Raw genomic sequence first — 17179 nt, 5'->3', positions numbered from 1 at the left:
TGGCTTCGTTCATGATTTATTACATCATTTCGATTTTGCATTTCAACTGAACTTCTCAATCATATGATTGATCCACGAGATTTTGTTTGAGACCCGGTTGTACACAGACATCGTTCCTCCAACTGAACAGAGTCCAGACATGAAATTCGTCCGCGTCACGAAACTCGCAACTCCAAGTACGTGCCATTTGTTATTGACTTTGCACGCCAGAGGTCCGCCGCTGTCACCCTGTGAAATAAAAAAGACATGACTTAATAACAGAAAACAATTGGGAATACTACTTAGTCCTCCTAGAGCAAGTGGGCCCAAAAAAAAAAAAAATGCTTACATGGCATACCCCTTGAAGACCTCTGCGGCTGTCCAGACATATCGAGTATTGCCTCCTACCCGAAGGACACCTTTCCTCCGTCTGTACGTACATCTCGGCTTGCTTAAGAGCATCGTTACTTCCTGATCCTTAAATAATCGACAGAAAATGAATTCTTACAAAGTTAAAACAGGCAAAAGGATTGAAGATTGAAACGGATTGGTTAAATTGAGGATTTTAACCAATCCGTGTCGATCGCTTATCGTTTAACCTGCGATTGTAGTTTAAACTGTGGTGGTGAATACGGCCGATGGAAATATACAATTCCAAAAGCTGCTGAACACAAATATTACCACGAAAAAGTTTTATTTGCTCTTGTTTATGAGAAATTGCCCTGTTATATAGAAATCCTCTCCACTTGTTAATACAAGATTCATTGAAGACTAGTCTTTCAATATACATGTTAAGGTTCCATATACGGAGCCTTCCAACAACAGAGATGAATTTTCTTCCTTGTAATAATCTTCATCTCCACAAATAACCAGTCTTTCAATGAATCTTGTATTGCCCAGATAAAAAGTGCTTTATGAGCAATAATGTTTGTTTAAAAACTGGCAAAGGCCATAGAATAACGTTACTAGGGAAAATGCTCAACATAAGTGCTGGCTGACTGCTGTTGGACAATTGCAAGAGGTTATCTATATGTCTCGTACAAGCGTAATGCAAAACGAAATACGTGTCAGGTGAATGAATTATTTTGCTTTAATGCAACATTTCTTAACCTTTCTGAACCCAAGGATCAGTAAAATGTCTGCAACAATTCGACAGACCAATGTATTTTTTATATTTACGATTTTTTTTCACTCATTTGTCCCGTTTTTCCACGATGCTTATTTGGAAATTCGTAATATTTACTGAAATTGTGAGCACAATATAACGTCAAAACTTATGAAATATACTATGAAAATTATTGCTATGTAAGTATGAATATCCATCTGAAATGTTTGTAAGATAATGAAAAAAATGCAACGTTTTTTACGTGTAATGCTTTCCAGTAGCCCTAAATTTCTCTTTGCATTTCAGCAATTTTAACAACAATTAGTGATTTTGCCAACTAATAGCATCGCTTTTGTTGACAATTGGCGATACTCGTATTTTACCGTTTTTGATTTGAAAAAGAACAGTTCCTCACATTTTTTCCTCAATGAGATTATGGTCACCAAGTCATTTGAATGTTTTTTGTTGTTGTTTTGTTTCGTGAAATGCATGATTTACTGTGATATGTAGTAACCCCATCTTTCAGTAATGTTAGCAGTGATTAGTAGTAAAATTTATTTAATTGGTTTTTTTTTTACAGTTAGCAATTTCCCCTCTCGATGCGGTATCATGAACCTAAGTGCGAGTAAGTGCATGGAATTTTAATTTGACAATTACGGATATTACTAATGTCAGTATTACAACATTTGAATAACTTTTCATTCAGAATTAAATTGCGAAGTTTGTGCTTACGAATCACGTATACGAGAGTTGGTTCACGGATCATAGGTTGAGAAACGCTGTTTTACTACATTTTCGTTTCTATGTGTTTACGTTATACTTTTGTGTATATTAATGCTTCTATATATATTTTGGGGAGTTTCTACACATATATTTTGGGGAGTTTCTACACATATATTTTGGGGAGTTTCTACACATATATTTCTGCTGAATTTCTGTACATTTGTTTTTTCTGGACACATATGATGTGTTTCAGTGTGTTGCATTACATTATTATATGCTTCTTAAATGTGTGATTTAAAAAAAAAACGTAGACAATCAAGCTTTTATATAGTTGAATTCATGTTCAACACACCCGATCACATAAGAAATGTTTTCGTTTCGGATGCAGAAACTTTGTCAAGATTTTTGTTCATCAGTGAATACACATGCTGTGATACTTGTTTGTATAGGAACTCCATTCTAACTACAGCTAATCTAATATGGTTGAACTCGGTTCCATTTCGAAATGGGAATTGATTCCCGATACCCAGTACTTACCTCTGGTCTCGCCCCATCCGGTTGCTTGACATTGCGTACCGATTACTTCAGTGTAATTTTCAGGAGGTAGACATGCTGGCCTCACACCATCCGTTATCTCTACTGGTGCGTTGAGTTTCATCAGAGCGATGTCATGATCGAAATTTATATGTTTTCCAATGATCTGTTAAACGGAAAAAAATGAATATAGTTCTTTGTTTAATACCAAATATATCAGAAAGACTGTGAGATTCAGTGCAGTCAAATTTATAAATGTAAAATGCAGTTCTAAAATAGAGAAATGTTTAATATGTTCCCAATTTTCATTTTGTTATAGAGCCAGTCGAAATTATCCGTCACAAAACAAATTTTCATCAATTCTCCATAAACATTATTATAATTCTCCTTAATTATTGATTTGGATTTATCAAGTTTTCACAACATTCAAAAATATACTACAGTCAAATCCCGTTTTAGCAAAAATCTCGTTTTAACGAACACTTTTCTAAGCCCCCAGAAATGTTTACATTGCATAGGAACAATGCAAAAACCTTTTGAATTCCTTTATAACGAAGTGATTTCTCCGGTCTCTTAGAGTTCTTCATAATGGGATTCGTATGTATATAATACTCACTTCATCACCCGTGTATCCAGGATACAGCACAATTCTCTCAACCAGACGGACTTGCTCGTATTTATCTCTTTTAAATTTGTGGTGATTCCCCAAATGTATCCTCCAATATTTTGCCAAACCACCCCTGGTCAAAGACAGTCGTTATTTATTTCACTTCTATCAACAGATTAAAATATTTTTTGAAGAAAATAAGCAAAATAATTTTTGACGACCGAAAATGAAACAAAAAAACGAATGCATTTTTTACCCCTGGAGACAGTGAGCAGCTGTCATCACCCACTGCGGATTGAGTAACGTAGCACCACACTGGTGACTATTAGGGTAATACAGTTCCATTTGCATGTCCGCTTGCCACGGCCAACTGTGCGGTCGGGCTTCCATACCACCGACTACACGATCTGCACCGGTGTCAGAAAGTTCCATCGGTTGTATAGGGCCTGTGCCGCAAGTATAGCTCGGTAATGGTCGATCTAAATGTGAAAGAATAGTATAATTATAATAATTATAATAATTATTTTAACTGTTGTCATAATGTATAATTATGATAATATGAACTGTAATCATAATATATGATTATAATAATATTAACTGTAATCATAATTAAACAAATAAATAAATAACTATGGTCCATTGATTTCCAGTTCACAACTTTAATCGAAGAAAAATCGACTAGGTTTTTTGTTTCTTGTTATGGACTAAATTTCTGTAAGTATAATAAAAATTGAGAAAATTTGACTTTTTGTCATTATTTATAAGAGATTTTCACATTTTAATTCTTATATTTACTCAACTACTGTTTGTTACAGATGAAATGATGTTTGATGTAAGTGAAATCATACAATTTTAGTGAGAATTTTTTCTATTGAAGAAAAAGAAATTCATTTATTTCGAAAGTTGAATGAGAACATAAAAAGTATTTAAGAAAATTCAATTCTAGCAATTCAAAAGTAACTGAGATTTTATATAAAATTTGTTTGAATGGAAAAAAATGTTTTCTTTAATAAAACCGTGAATCGCATTACGTAGTCATTACAGATAATTGTACAGATAAGTAATGAAAAATAAATGCGAATTAAACTGGTCATTTTGTTTGATTTTGTTAAATTACTTTCATCATTTATGAAACATGCATGTACAATGTGTATATTTTTATTCATCTATGTGATTCCTTCATAAGACTTGCTTGAACCATTTACTATAACGGATCAAATACTTTCAAATGAAGCAAGATATGAAATGATGAAACGGTTTTCTCATTATCTTACATATTTAATAATGATGGACTGTAACGACTTTAAAAACAATAAAATACTTATTAATTTTGTTTTAATGAAGTTACCATTGATGATAGATTATAATGTATCAAACCATTTTTTATCCTTTTCAGACCCTGGTGCCACAAATATATGGGTTGACTTTTCTCACGGTAGAATTTTTTCTTTCAACCTCAGGATGCCAAGTCCTAACTTAGAAGATTCTGTAAGTTTTTGAGTTACAAATGATGTGGTGAATGTGATCTTTGCCGGCTTTTATCTGAGGGCAGAAAGATCAATTTCAGGGGTATTTTTCAAGATGATTTCCAGGAAAAATTGCATCCGGGAAAAGTGTGATTTATTACAGAAAGCTTAGCAATAAAATTCTGTAATAATTTTATGTGAAGATGAAAATACCCTGCATAATCTTAATTGAGAAAAAAAAAAAAAAAAAAAAAAAAAAAACAACATTTATGAATTTTTTGAGTATCACAAATGCAAAAAAAACATTTTGAAAATTCCAGAAAAATATGAATGCTCGGATATGAAGAGGATATCCATGTTCTTCAGCGCATGAACTACATTGAAGCAAAACATACAGGTATTTAAAACTCAATTCATATATGATAGAGATTTACTTATTTTACACGGAATGAACTTTGATTTTAGTTATGGATTTTTTACATGACCTTGAGTTATTTTATGAAATTACACTTTTGCGATTTTGGTATTGAATATTTTGGATCCAATTACATTCTTTGAAATATTGATTTTGGTGGCTCTTCTAAGTAAGGATGAATTCGGTTTGAGAATAGCAATTTAAATTCTTTATTTTTACACAAAAATTGCCACGTTTTTAAGACAAATAAATCACACTGGTCGAATGGTCGACGCGTTTCGGCTCTTCAATGGAGAGCCGTCATCAGGACCTCGTGGTCAGAACTCACACGAATGAAGAGTGATGTTTACGTCTGGTCGTCCGAAGAGTTCGCCTTTGTATTTGCTGCGTCCGAGTGGTCTTTGGATGCGAATTGGGGAGCCATCTGTTGTAAAGTGTTGAAAGTTTTTTCACGACTGAGGTTAATAAAGCTCAATGATTTCCTTCGATATCAAATCCATGTTTACTAACATTCCCATCAGCGGTGCAATTTCTTTCCTGAAACAACGTCTGCAAGAATTCCACTTCTCCTCGATTGAAATCGAAGAAATATGTCAACTCACCCAACTTTGTGTATCGCACAATTATTTTTCAGTGTTTGGAAAGTTTTACCGCCAAACAGAAGGTCTTGCCATGGGCAACCCACTCTCGCCTATCCTCTGTGACATATATATGGATTTTTTCGAAACAAAACTTTTGGAAACCCACCACTTCAAACTTTGGATCAGGTATGTTGATGACACATTCACTTTAGTTGATGAGACTGATGTCAATGTCACTGAGTTATTCAATTCTATGAATTCTATTGACCCACATATTGAATTCACCTATGAAATGGAAAAAAATAATATACTGCCTTTTCTCGACGTGCTCATTAAAAAGACAGACACTGAATTTCATACATCTGTGTACCGTAAGCCATTCGCTATCTCCATGCCACCTCATGCAAAATCCTTTCATCCTCCCAATCAGAAACTTTCGGCATTTTCTTCTTTTGTTCATCGAGCACTAAAACTTTGCAGTGATTCAGCCTCCCTCCAGAATGAACTCAATATCCTTCGTGACATCGCTTCTAATCGGGGTTTTTCACCTTTTATCATCGACAAGGTCCTCAGAAAAATGACCCAGACATGCACCACGAACCTGCTCCCAGCTGACTCAAAACAGTTTTCTAATACCGTTGTTCTTCCATTCGTTTCTTCAAGTTTCATGATCTCTTCTATCTTCAAGAAATTTGACTTCCATACAATATTCCAGCCAACAAATATACTCACCTTTTCCCATCTGAAAGATCCTATCTCACCCTCCAAAGAATCTGGTATCTACTTCATCCCATGCAAGAATTGTGAAAATGGATATATTGGCCAAACTAGAAGAAATCTAAATATTCGAGTTCTCGAACACCGAAAGCATGTTGAGAAGGGACGGACGGATAATTCGGCTATTGCCCAACACTGCTGGCAACATTCACATCATTTTGATTTTGACAAAGCATTTGTTTTTAAAAAAGCAACACACAATTCGGAATTGAATTTTCTCGAGGGATACTTCATCAGAACATGCCAGAATTTCCTCGTTAATGATGGAAGAAACACACCACCTATTTCGTCAGCTTGGACAGGCTTTATTAACCTCAGTCGTGAAAAAACTTTCAACACTTTACAACAGATGGCTCCCCAATTCGCATCCAAAGACCACTCGGACGCAGCAAATACAAAGGCGAACTCTTCGGACGACCAGACGTAAACATCACTCTTCATTCGTGTGAGTTCTGACCACGAGGTCCTGATGACGGCTCTCCATTGAAGAGCCGAAACGCGTCGACCATTCGACCAGTGTGATTTATTTGTCTTAAAAACGTGGCAATTTTTGTGTAAATTAAAACCAGGCAAAGTTACTCATTTTTTTGTGATAATTTAAATTCTCATTTACAAAAAATCCTAGTCAGTACGGTAACTGCTATAGAAAAAAGAACAACTGAGAATACTCACTGCAACCTGCTTCATCAGATCCATCGAGACATTCATCTTTACCATTGCATTTCTGCTCCGCAGTGTAACATCTGTTGTTCGAACATTTGTACTGGCCACGTGGGCAAACCTCTGTCGAAATCATGTTGAGAAAATAAAATAAATAAATAAATATAAATAATATATATATGCACATAGATCACCGTATCATGTTACCATGTGACGCAGATAAAATCTTAACCATATACATTTTTTCATTAAATAGTTTCATACACAATAATGCAACCATGCAGTCTCATTTGTAGCAGTATTTTATTGCAACAATATATAAATTTCATATAAAATTATAAAAATTCAAGTTATTTGGTGATTTGAAGAGTAGATCAACTTTGCCCAAGAATATTAAGACGTCACCAACGAATAAGGCAAATACACGAAAAATACACAGACCCGTAATACATTTCGACACCATTGAGTGTTTTCTCCAGAGGAAAAGATATTTAACCACTTATCAAGCTGATCCACTTGGATTGAGTGCCAAATCTTTCGGTTTATCACTTAAAAAAGTACGTCTGTTCACTCCAAACGTCGTGTCCAGAATGAAGTGAACGACGTACTTTTTTCCGCTGAGCAACCGAGAATAAAGATTTGGTGCTCAATCCACGTGGGATCCTCGGACAGCGTGATAAATGGTTAAATATATACTCCTCTGAAAACGACACCCACTGGTGTCGAAATGTATTAAAAGTTTGTGTACGTTTCGTACATTTGCCTTATTCGTTGGTGACTTCTTAATATTCGGGAATTACAATGAAAATAACCTGTTGGCAGAATAGCTTCATATCGAGCTCGGAAGCCTCTTCTCTGTATTTGCCTGTCGGTCCTGAAACTGAGGTGCATTCCTTCCTTCGTCGAAACCACGGGGAATGGCGGAGGATCGTAGCCACAATAAACACCGAGATCTTCACCTTTCTGTGACGGGCCATCCACTATGTAAACTTTATCCGCACCGCATCTATTATATGGTTCTAAATCCATATCGATGAACGTCAACTTTATAACCTGATTTTATAAATTTGACATAACAACTATATTTAAACGTAACAACTTTAGCCCACCAGAGCAAAAAAAAAAAAAACCATAATAATTTCTCAAATCACGAATACATATAAATTCACATGCAAAAAAAAAACAAAAAAAAAACCCCTCCAGGTATTAGAATCGTGGTACTTACGTAACCCGGTGGAGCCTTGATGGTGTAGTCACAGTAAGCATTATTTGGATACTGTCCTTCCTTATAAGAGGGTGACATTATCTCTCCCACAGATTGCTTGGCGGCATCAAGTACCAACGGGTAGGTGCCACTATAGTAACATCCAGGTTCTTCATCTGAAATTTCATATTGATGTGAAAAAAAAAATTAAAATTACATTCTTTCAAGGATAAACAAATATAAATGCCACAAGAGGCAAAATTCCCAAAAGGTGGCTGAAAAAAGATGCCTGTAAAAATATGTATGTCAAATATATCATAACTACTAGCTATAATACCCGGCGCTGCCCGGGTTTTCTTCAATGAGGCTTTTTTGGATCACGTGATATCTCCCTTTCTTTTTCTTGAGGGACATACAAACCGTGTCCAAGTTAACCAATATGGCGACCGGCGCGAAATAAACAAATCTAGATTTACACAGAAACGTAGAAATGAATATATATTTTTCTTTTTTTAAGGGGTGCTAGGTATTTCGATCCCCCCCCCCCCTGAACTTCAAGTTATCCATCTGTCTGTTCCAGCTTCCAAAAATCCTTAGTTAAAGCTGTGGAATTTTTTCGATGCACTTTTCACGGGCTCATAATTAATTTTAAAATATCCTAACCCACATGAATTTATGCAAATAAATATCAAAAGAGACAATATGGAGACATTAATTTTCATACTTGAGAAGATATAAATGAAATCAATGATATTGCTCGAATATCCAACTCAAAAGTATAGGTTTGGCTAATTACTTCATATTTAATCTCCTGGGCTTCGTATATCTCTAAGCGAACTGAATATTTCAAAAATCGAGAATTCAATACAATTTTTAAAATTATTTAAAATTATGGGGCGGAAAATCCCACTAATTTCCGCATTTCTATAGTAAAATCGACAATTTAAGCACTGATTTCTATGAGGATCACCCTTTTCCTGACTCTCAAAGCGATGCTGATGATGGTTATGACGTCTATTCAAAAAGCCTCATTACTGAGAGTATATTGAAAATGTGGCAAACCATTATAAAGGCATAAACTATCATACATATACTAACAGGATTAAAGAAGTGACAAACCGTTGTAAAAGGCATATACACGTCTGAAACGCATTGCTAGGGAACCACGGTAACCAAAGTAAACGTTCGGAAAGTGATTGTTGAGGCCCAAAAACCATTGTTGCCGGACAGTTTTTTGCCCATTTGGGGCATTTGCCCTGGTCTGACGAAATTTTAAAGTAGCCTATCGTTCAAGTCAGGTCCCATTTGGAATATATGCAAAATTTTGCGAAAATATGCAAAATTTTATGCTAAAATTGTAGATTTGTATAGAGAACATACACACACACACACAGAAAATCAATTTTATATATATAGATATAAAAATACAGGGTGATTATAAAAAACTATCCCGACATATGGGCCCCTAACTATCATACCATTCACAGAAACTGAATGAAATTTTGGCATAAGGTACTTTGAGGTATGCGCTCAAGAATGATATGGAAAACAACGGTTTACGGAAAATTCACCGCCGGAAAATTCACCGACCAACAATTCACCGCCATGCAATTCACCGCTAGGAAAATTCACCGACCAACAATTCACCGCCATGCAATTTACCACTAGGAAAATTCACCGACCAACAATTCACCGCCATGCAATTCACCGCTAGGAAAATTCACCGACCAACAATTCACCGCCATGCAATTTACCACTAGGAAAATTCACCGACCAACAATTCACCGCCATGCAATTCACCGCTAGGAAAATTCACCGACCAACAATTCACCGCCATGCAATTTACCACTAGGAAAATTCACCGACCAACAATTCACCGCCATGCAATTCACCGCTAGGAAAATTCACCGACCAACAATTCACCGCCATGCAATTTACCACTAGGAAAATTCACCGACCAACAATTCACCGCCATGCAATTCACCGCTAGGAAAATTCACCGACCAACAATTCACCGCCATGCAATTCACCGCAGACAGTTCGATGCGAGTCAGTTAGCGAGGGAATAAGCGATTGAGTTACTGAGTGAGTGAGTGACCCAGTGAGTGAATGAGTGACTGAGTGACCCAGTGAGTGAATGAGTGACTGAGTGACCCAGTGAGTGACTGATGGCCGTATTCACCGACATGGTTTAAACTGTAGTCACACACACACACACACAATTTTTGGATAAGAGATCGACACGGATTGGTTAAATTCAGGTTTTTAACCAATCTATGGTGATCTCTTATCCAAAAATTGTGACTACTGTTTAAACCATGTCGGTGAATACGGCCCTGAGTGACCGAGTGGGTTACTGATTCAATGAGCGAGTAAGTCAGTCCGTGAGCGAGCGAGCGAGCGAGCTGCTAAGTGAGTGAGCGATCTAGTGAGTGAGTGATCTATTGAGTGAGTAAGTGCCATATCCTAAAGATATGGCGGAAAGTTTAAATAATGACTTTATGAGAAGAAATTCAGATGATACGGATTCGGGTTGCTGTATTTTTGAAATATATGACATCCATATTTATTGTGGGCATCTTTTTCTCAGCCACCTCGCTGGGCGTTTTGCCTGTTGTGGCCTTGTATTTGTATAAATTACAAATTGCTGTTGCCCAATACAAGATAGTATATTCAACAGAATTCCATTAACTCTGTTTTACTCAGAAACTTCTAATGAAATGTTAAAAGAGATAATAACAGAATTAAAAGATAATAAAGTAAGTGGATACGCGATGAATTAACTTCCTAAAAATGCTTAAAATCATGTCCTGTTATCACTTTGATGTTATAAAAAACATCGCTGATCATCAGTAACCAATGGATTTTTTTTATGATGAACTAACTGTTACCCGCGATTTCACGTGATGAACTTTCAGGAATCCCGCCTTAGTGCGTATCTAGTATATGTACTATATATTTACTATATACGTATATATATACTTCCTATGCAACGGAAATTAGTGACGATTTTTTTTTCACGGGAGTCGGTGACGTTTTTTGAGTGAAACGAAATCTGTTACGTTTTTGTGTTAAGGAAGTCGGTTACGATTTTGGGGTCAAGTTTTCATTTAACTCTTGCATATATCGGGACCCATTTGACACATCGGGACCAAGTAATGTGCATGTACCCCGAGTTTCCCACATCCTACAGCAGGTCCCCTAAGCTGAAATGGATGGCGGGCCCCCAAACCAGCTTTTTCACGGGCCCCTCTGTGCTTAATTTATAGTGTGAAAATATCAAAAAGCGATAAGAAACGTTCCTGCCCCTGCCAGCCCTGCCCTCGTGGGGGTCATGCCGAGAGGTATGTATAAGTAAAATATACATATATCACCAGTGCTCCCAACATACAGGGTCGGGGTACCCGGGGGATTGCACATATACCTTCATGGGGAAGTTAAAAAGTTTCATTTCCAGGGGTCCTTGCGATAGGGGAAGCCCAAGGTATATCCAGTCTGGGACCCCATAAAATTTGCGAATTCGGTCAAGGGTAATTGCGTGAGGGGGGGGGGGGGGCTCGATTTTATTCGTTGGTAAAATGAATATTTGCAGTGGCCCTCACAGGGGGATGCCCGATTGGCTTCCGAGTCAGGGGTCTCGTTTCATTTTGGGGCACTGGATGAATCTCATTCTTTTCTGTCGTTTAACATTGTAGAATTTTCAACAGCGGAGTCCGAGATAAATCCAGTGCATGGGTGTCCCACTAAATATCTGCGTATTGGGTCCCCGTTACTGGATGTGGGCCCTGGATTTTATTCGTTTTAAAATTGATAAAAATTAAAAATTTTCGTGGCCACTCACAGGGGGTATGTTAATCTCTGCGCAGAGTCCCGGTATTTCTTTCTCCTAATGTGATGGTTTTGTCCACTTACAATTTGCTCCATCCGAACTTCATTCAAACTCTGTTCTCTTTTTATGGCACCGATGAACTTCCATATATCTGGGTGGTGAGCAGATAATTGCTGTTGGAACGCTCGATGCCATCCTTCTATAGAATTGTTGGTAAATCGTTACGCGTTCCTTGAAAGCAGTTCCAAATGTCAAAGCGCGGCTGACGACGACCACCACGACGAAGAGGACGCCCGATACAAGTGTCTTCAAATCAACACTTCATCATAAATACGTTTTCGGAACAATCGGATTTTTTAATCATTTGTGACACTACTAGGTTAAAAACTGACTAACTAACCAATTCACTCACTCCCTCACTCACTTACTGACCATTCACTCACTAACCAATTTACTCGCTCGCTCAATCACTTACTCGGTCACTCAGTCACTCACTGAGTCACTCAGTCACTACTGGATCACTCACTCACTCGGTCACTCAATCACTTACTTACTCGGTCACTCAATCACTTACTTACTCGGTCACTGGGTCACTCATTCACTTACTCGTTCACTCAGTCACTCACTGGGTCACTCACTCACTCGGTCACTCAGTCACTACTGGGTCACTCACTGATCCGCTCAATCACTTACTCAGTCACTCAGTCACTACTGGGTCACTCACTCACCCGCTCAATCACTTACTCACTCGGTCACTCAGTCACTCACTGGGTCACTCACTCACTGGGTCACTCACTCACTCGGTCACTCAATCACTTACTTACTCGGTCACTCAGTCACTTACTTACTCGGTCACTCACTCGGTCACTCAATCACTTACTTACTCGGTCACTCAGTCACTCACTGGGTCACTCACTCACTCGGTCACTCATTCACTGACTCGGTCACTCAATCATTTACTCACTCGGTCACTCAATCACTGACTCGGTCACTCAGTCACTCAATCACTGACTCGGTCACTCAGTCACTCAATCACTGACTCGGTCACTCAGCCACTCAATCACTGACTCGGTCACTCAGTCACTCACTCACTCAGTAACTCAATCGCTCACTCCCTCGCATTGAACTGTTGTCGGTGAATTTTCCCAGCGGTGAATTTTCCTAGTGGTGAATTGCATGGCGGTGAATTGTCGGTCGGTGAATTTTCCTAGCGGTGAATTTTCCTAGCGGTGAATTTTCCTAGTGGTGAATTGCATGGCGGTGAATTGTCGGTCGGTGAATTTTCCTAGCGGTGAATTGCATGGCGGTGAATTGATGGTCGGTGAATTTTCCTAGCGGTGAATTGTTGGTCGGTGAATTTTCCGGCGGTGAATTGTTGTCGGTGAATTGCTGGCGGTGAATTTTCCGGACACGGAAAACAACAGTGTCACTCTAACAGTTAAGGTTACAGTGAGAAAATTTCGAAAATATCAAATGGCAACACCAAGTTTTTTGTATTGGAATGTGATCTCCATTGTGAAAAACCCTAAATAGCGTTCGAACGGCAACTGTAGCATGAAAATCACCGGCGGTAGATAGGCTAAAAGTGAGGACAACCAATAAGGACAGAGAAGCAGCATGAAATAAAGCATTTTATTGTGTTTTCCACATGACCTTGTGGAGGACTAATCAGGCTGGGATCTCAGCCGAAGAAAAGGTGTGACGAATGATACGAACATTAATGCTCTGGTGCACGGCAAAGTCCTTTTCACTTTTTCCTTGCCTAGCTCCGGGGATTTTCGTGCTACAGGTGCCATTCCAACGCTATTTAGTGTTTTTCAGTATGGAGATCGCATTCCAAACAAAAAACTTGGTGTTGCCATTTGATATTTTCGAAATTTTCTCACTGTAACCTTAACTGTCAGAGTGACACTGTTGTTTTCCATATCATTCTTGAGTGCATACCTCAAAGTACCTTATGCCAAAATTTCATTCAGTTTCTGTGAATGGTATGATAGTTAGGGGCCCATATGTCGGGATAGTTTTTTTTTATAATCACCCCGTACAATAACCAAATCAGAGCAATATAATAATGTACCAATATAATTATGATAAAATATAATATACTGCACATAAAGAGATTATGACTGTCTTATTAAAGTATGAATAGCTTCTTGATTTACCCCACTAATATGTTTATCGTGATTCTTTTTTAAACGTGTACATTCACTCAGAATTTGCGACCCCCGAGGGTAAGCTGTGTGTATATCCATTTATCCAATCCACAACCCTATAGAAAAATATTTCCCGTGACGCCACAACCTGGAATTGGTGTTTAATCAATAGATATTTTTTTTTTGTTGTTCTCCTTGTCGAAGGACATGATATATATATATATATATATATATATATATTTATATTTATATATTTATATTTATATATTACTTCAGCTTTTTATAATTTTTAGAAAGTTTTTTCGGACGGTATTACACAATGAAATTTTTCTAAAAGGCATTTTTATCAAAATTGAAAAATTCACCCAATACGTTTATCGTCTAAGTTCGGACAAATGCAACCGGTAGGCTTATGAGCATTTGTCAAGTTTTATAAAATTATTTTATAATACTTTAATAGACTGATAAAAACACACTAAAAGTTTCGTACACGTTCCATCTGAAATTCCAGTCAGATTCTGGAAAATGCTTCAATATCTTTATGCTAAAAATTCATTCAATTGACTGAATCAATGCTAGTACTACTTCATCATACATGCATATCGTACACATTCCTCTACTAAATTTCTGATGAATTGGCACATACCGGAATGCGTGTGTGTGTGATATTCGCGTGAAGTTTGTTTCTACGTAGCGCTTGTTTTGTGTAGTGCTGTCATCTGCGGTCACCTTTTTTAACCATGAGTGAGGTGTAACGATTGATTTATTGCACCTTTGTAGGCCCGTTGCTCTCTGTGGCGAGTCTTTTCAAAGGAGAGATTGGCTCGCATTTGCGCCTCGAAGTTGGGAACCACAGAAAATCAACTTCAGCCGACCACCACTGTGCCGACAGTGGGATACGCGTCTAAATGCATACTCTGATTCTTATTAAACTTCGCTTTTCCTGCCGTGCCATGAACGGTCCAGAGCCCCCACCATCATTCAAGAACCTGGTGTTACTTGAGTTTACCGGCATGCCGGCTAATGCGGGAGAATACGGTAAGCTCTAAATGCTTAGCTTCTCATATGCGCAAACCATTTTTTTAAATTCCTCTTGCTGATTTCACACACGTACATAAATAATTTTGCACGTATTTTTTTGAGAAAAAAGTGTAAGAGAAAGGATGAAGGCATGAGACATTTACGCATTGATAAGTTAAATTACTGCAAAATAAATAGTCGTTTCTGTTTCAGCCATTGAAAAGAGCAATAGAACAAAAAACTAAATAATAATTAAAAAACAATAGACATAAAATAAAAATGTAAGCAATGAAGTGTTGATGTCGAAGAGTTTTCGACGAGAGAGAAAACCAAGAGAAAAGTCTCCAACCCTGTTCTTAATGCAAATTGATTTCTCACAAAAGTGCCCTCGAAGATAAAGTGCCAAAGAAAATAGTATTGAATAAAATGTATCTTTAAATTAACCGGAAGAGCTGACCGGAGACCTTGAAATCTATATAGTTCTGTTACAAGTAGCAACAATGCTTAATAATATCATTTCAGAAATATGTTTCTAGTATTTTCAATGGAAGCAATATGTATCCAACACTGTGAAATAAACGAATTCTCGTTACTTAAAATCACAAAATGTTTTACTTAACGTTCTCAATAATTCATATATTCGTTATGAATTTCATCGGTGACATAAACTGTCTTTAATATAATTCAAGACGATGTAGTATATCTTACCGCGAGCAGATGCCGTATCCCACGCAAAGAGGAATACCACTACCGTTGGAATCAGCGGCGACATTGGTGATTGGAAAGAACCAGCCGGATCCGATTCCAGAGGTCCACTGGTGGTTTTTGCTGTGTTGGTATCCTTACTAATACTCTTGGAAGGCTAATCGCTGATTATGATTCCGTTGAGAGAAAAGAATGGGGTACAGGAAAAACAGATGCGTGGGAAACAACCTAATGTTAGATTGTCTTATCACTAAATTGGTACTTGATACAGGTTCTGTCGTTATAGAGATTATCTTGAAAAGAATTGAGACAGATTGCATATAATTTTCTAAAAAATATGTATATTTTTTTCGGTTTGTGTTCTTATTTATTATGTTCTGTTATTTCTTTGTAATTCGCTTGTGAAAATCAAGGAATTTTCAAAGGTTAACACCTTTTCAAATTATTGGATGATTAGTGTAATCATCCGATGATTTGATTCTGTTTCCTGTTTAGTGTATTTGGATGGTTAGTGTAATCATATAATCAGAAAACCATAACACTCAAAACATCTATATAGGAAGTGTGGGTATTATGGAATACCGGGAATTTCTCTAGCTCCCAAAATGAAACAGTGCTAAAGAATTTCAAAATTCTCCCGCGATGCTATGTAACCAGTGTCACTCGGTTGTCACCAATATCATGGCTGCTATAGGAGAACATTTGTTTTTCCACTTTCAGAAATTTGCTTAGACCAGTGTTAAAAAGAGTTCGTTAATTATTGGAAATGTGCCTAATAATTTTAAACTAAGCAAAATGTGCATCAGAAGTATTTTGTTTTATTTTTTCCTCGCTTATTTTTACGAAGCAATTCTCTCCGGTTATATCGAATGCTACTTTTTCACAGAGGGTGTGTTGGGTAGTTTGGTCTTGAGCATTATCTGAGTTGGGCAACAATATCTCTACAAGATGGAAAGTATAGTAAGATAGAGAAAACGGGTGTAAAAATAACGTGTATCCTGTTCTCTGTGGGCCCACCTTGACGGTTTCGGGGAATATTAAAAATATTGCATTTGGGTATCTTGTGAATTATCATGCTTTAAATTTGTTTTTTGTGCTGGAACTTTTTAACATACAAATGCAACAAGCAAAATGCCCAACGAGGTGACTGAGAAAAAGTTGCTCATAACAAATATGGATGTCATATATTTCCAAAATTATAGCAACCAAATTAAAAAAGCAAATACAAAAACTAGAAAAAATATACATTTATAAGCACGATAAAATATTATACAATACCCATAAAATGTTTATGGTTGTCTTATTCTAAGAATGGATAGCTTCTCGATTTACCCCAAAATGCTTATCGTATTTCTTTTTAAACGTGTCAATTGTGTTACAATTTACTACCTCCGGGGGTAAGCTATTCCATTTATTAACAG

General features: G+C 37.1%; 1 protein-coding gene across 1 annotated transcript; it reads right to left on the bottom strand.

The window, feature by feature from the left end:
- On the bottom strand, positions 1–15930 carry LOC149089820 (chymotrypsin-like elastase family member 1). The gene is made up of 9 exons (XM_089249617.1): positions 15762–15930; positions 8073–8227; positions 7660–7900; positions 6860–6970; positions 3205–3427; positions 2958–3081; positions 2345–2507; positions 329–456; positions 1–228 (listed from the first exon to the last, which is right to left on the bottom strand). The coding sequence occupies exons 1-9, from the start codon at positions 15823–15825 to the stop codon at positions 43–45; spliced, it is 1395 nt and encodes a 464-aa protein (XP_089105743.1). The 5' UTR covers positions 15826–15930; the 3' UTR covers positions 1–42.
- Positions 15931–17179: the final 1249 nt, after the last annotated feature.

This window comes from Pholcus phalangioides, unplaced genomic scaffold (assembly GCF_987345545.1).
Source record: "Pholcus phalangioides strain wild (caught in Gottingen) unplaced genomic scaffold, Ppha-v1.0 ptg000001l_1, whole genome shotgun sequence".
NCBI lineage: Eukaryota > Metazoa > Arthropoda > Arachnida > Araneae > Pholcidae > Pholcus > Pholcus phalangioides.
This window is presented reverse-complemented; position numbering and strand designations above follow the sequence as displayed.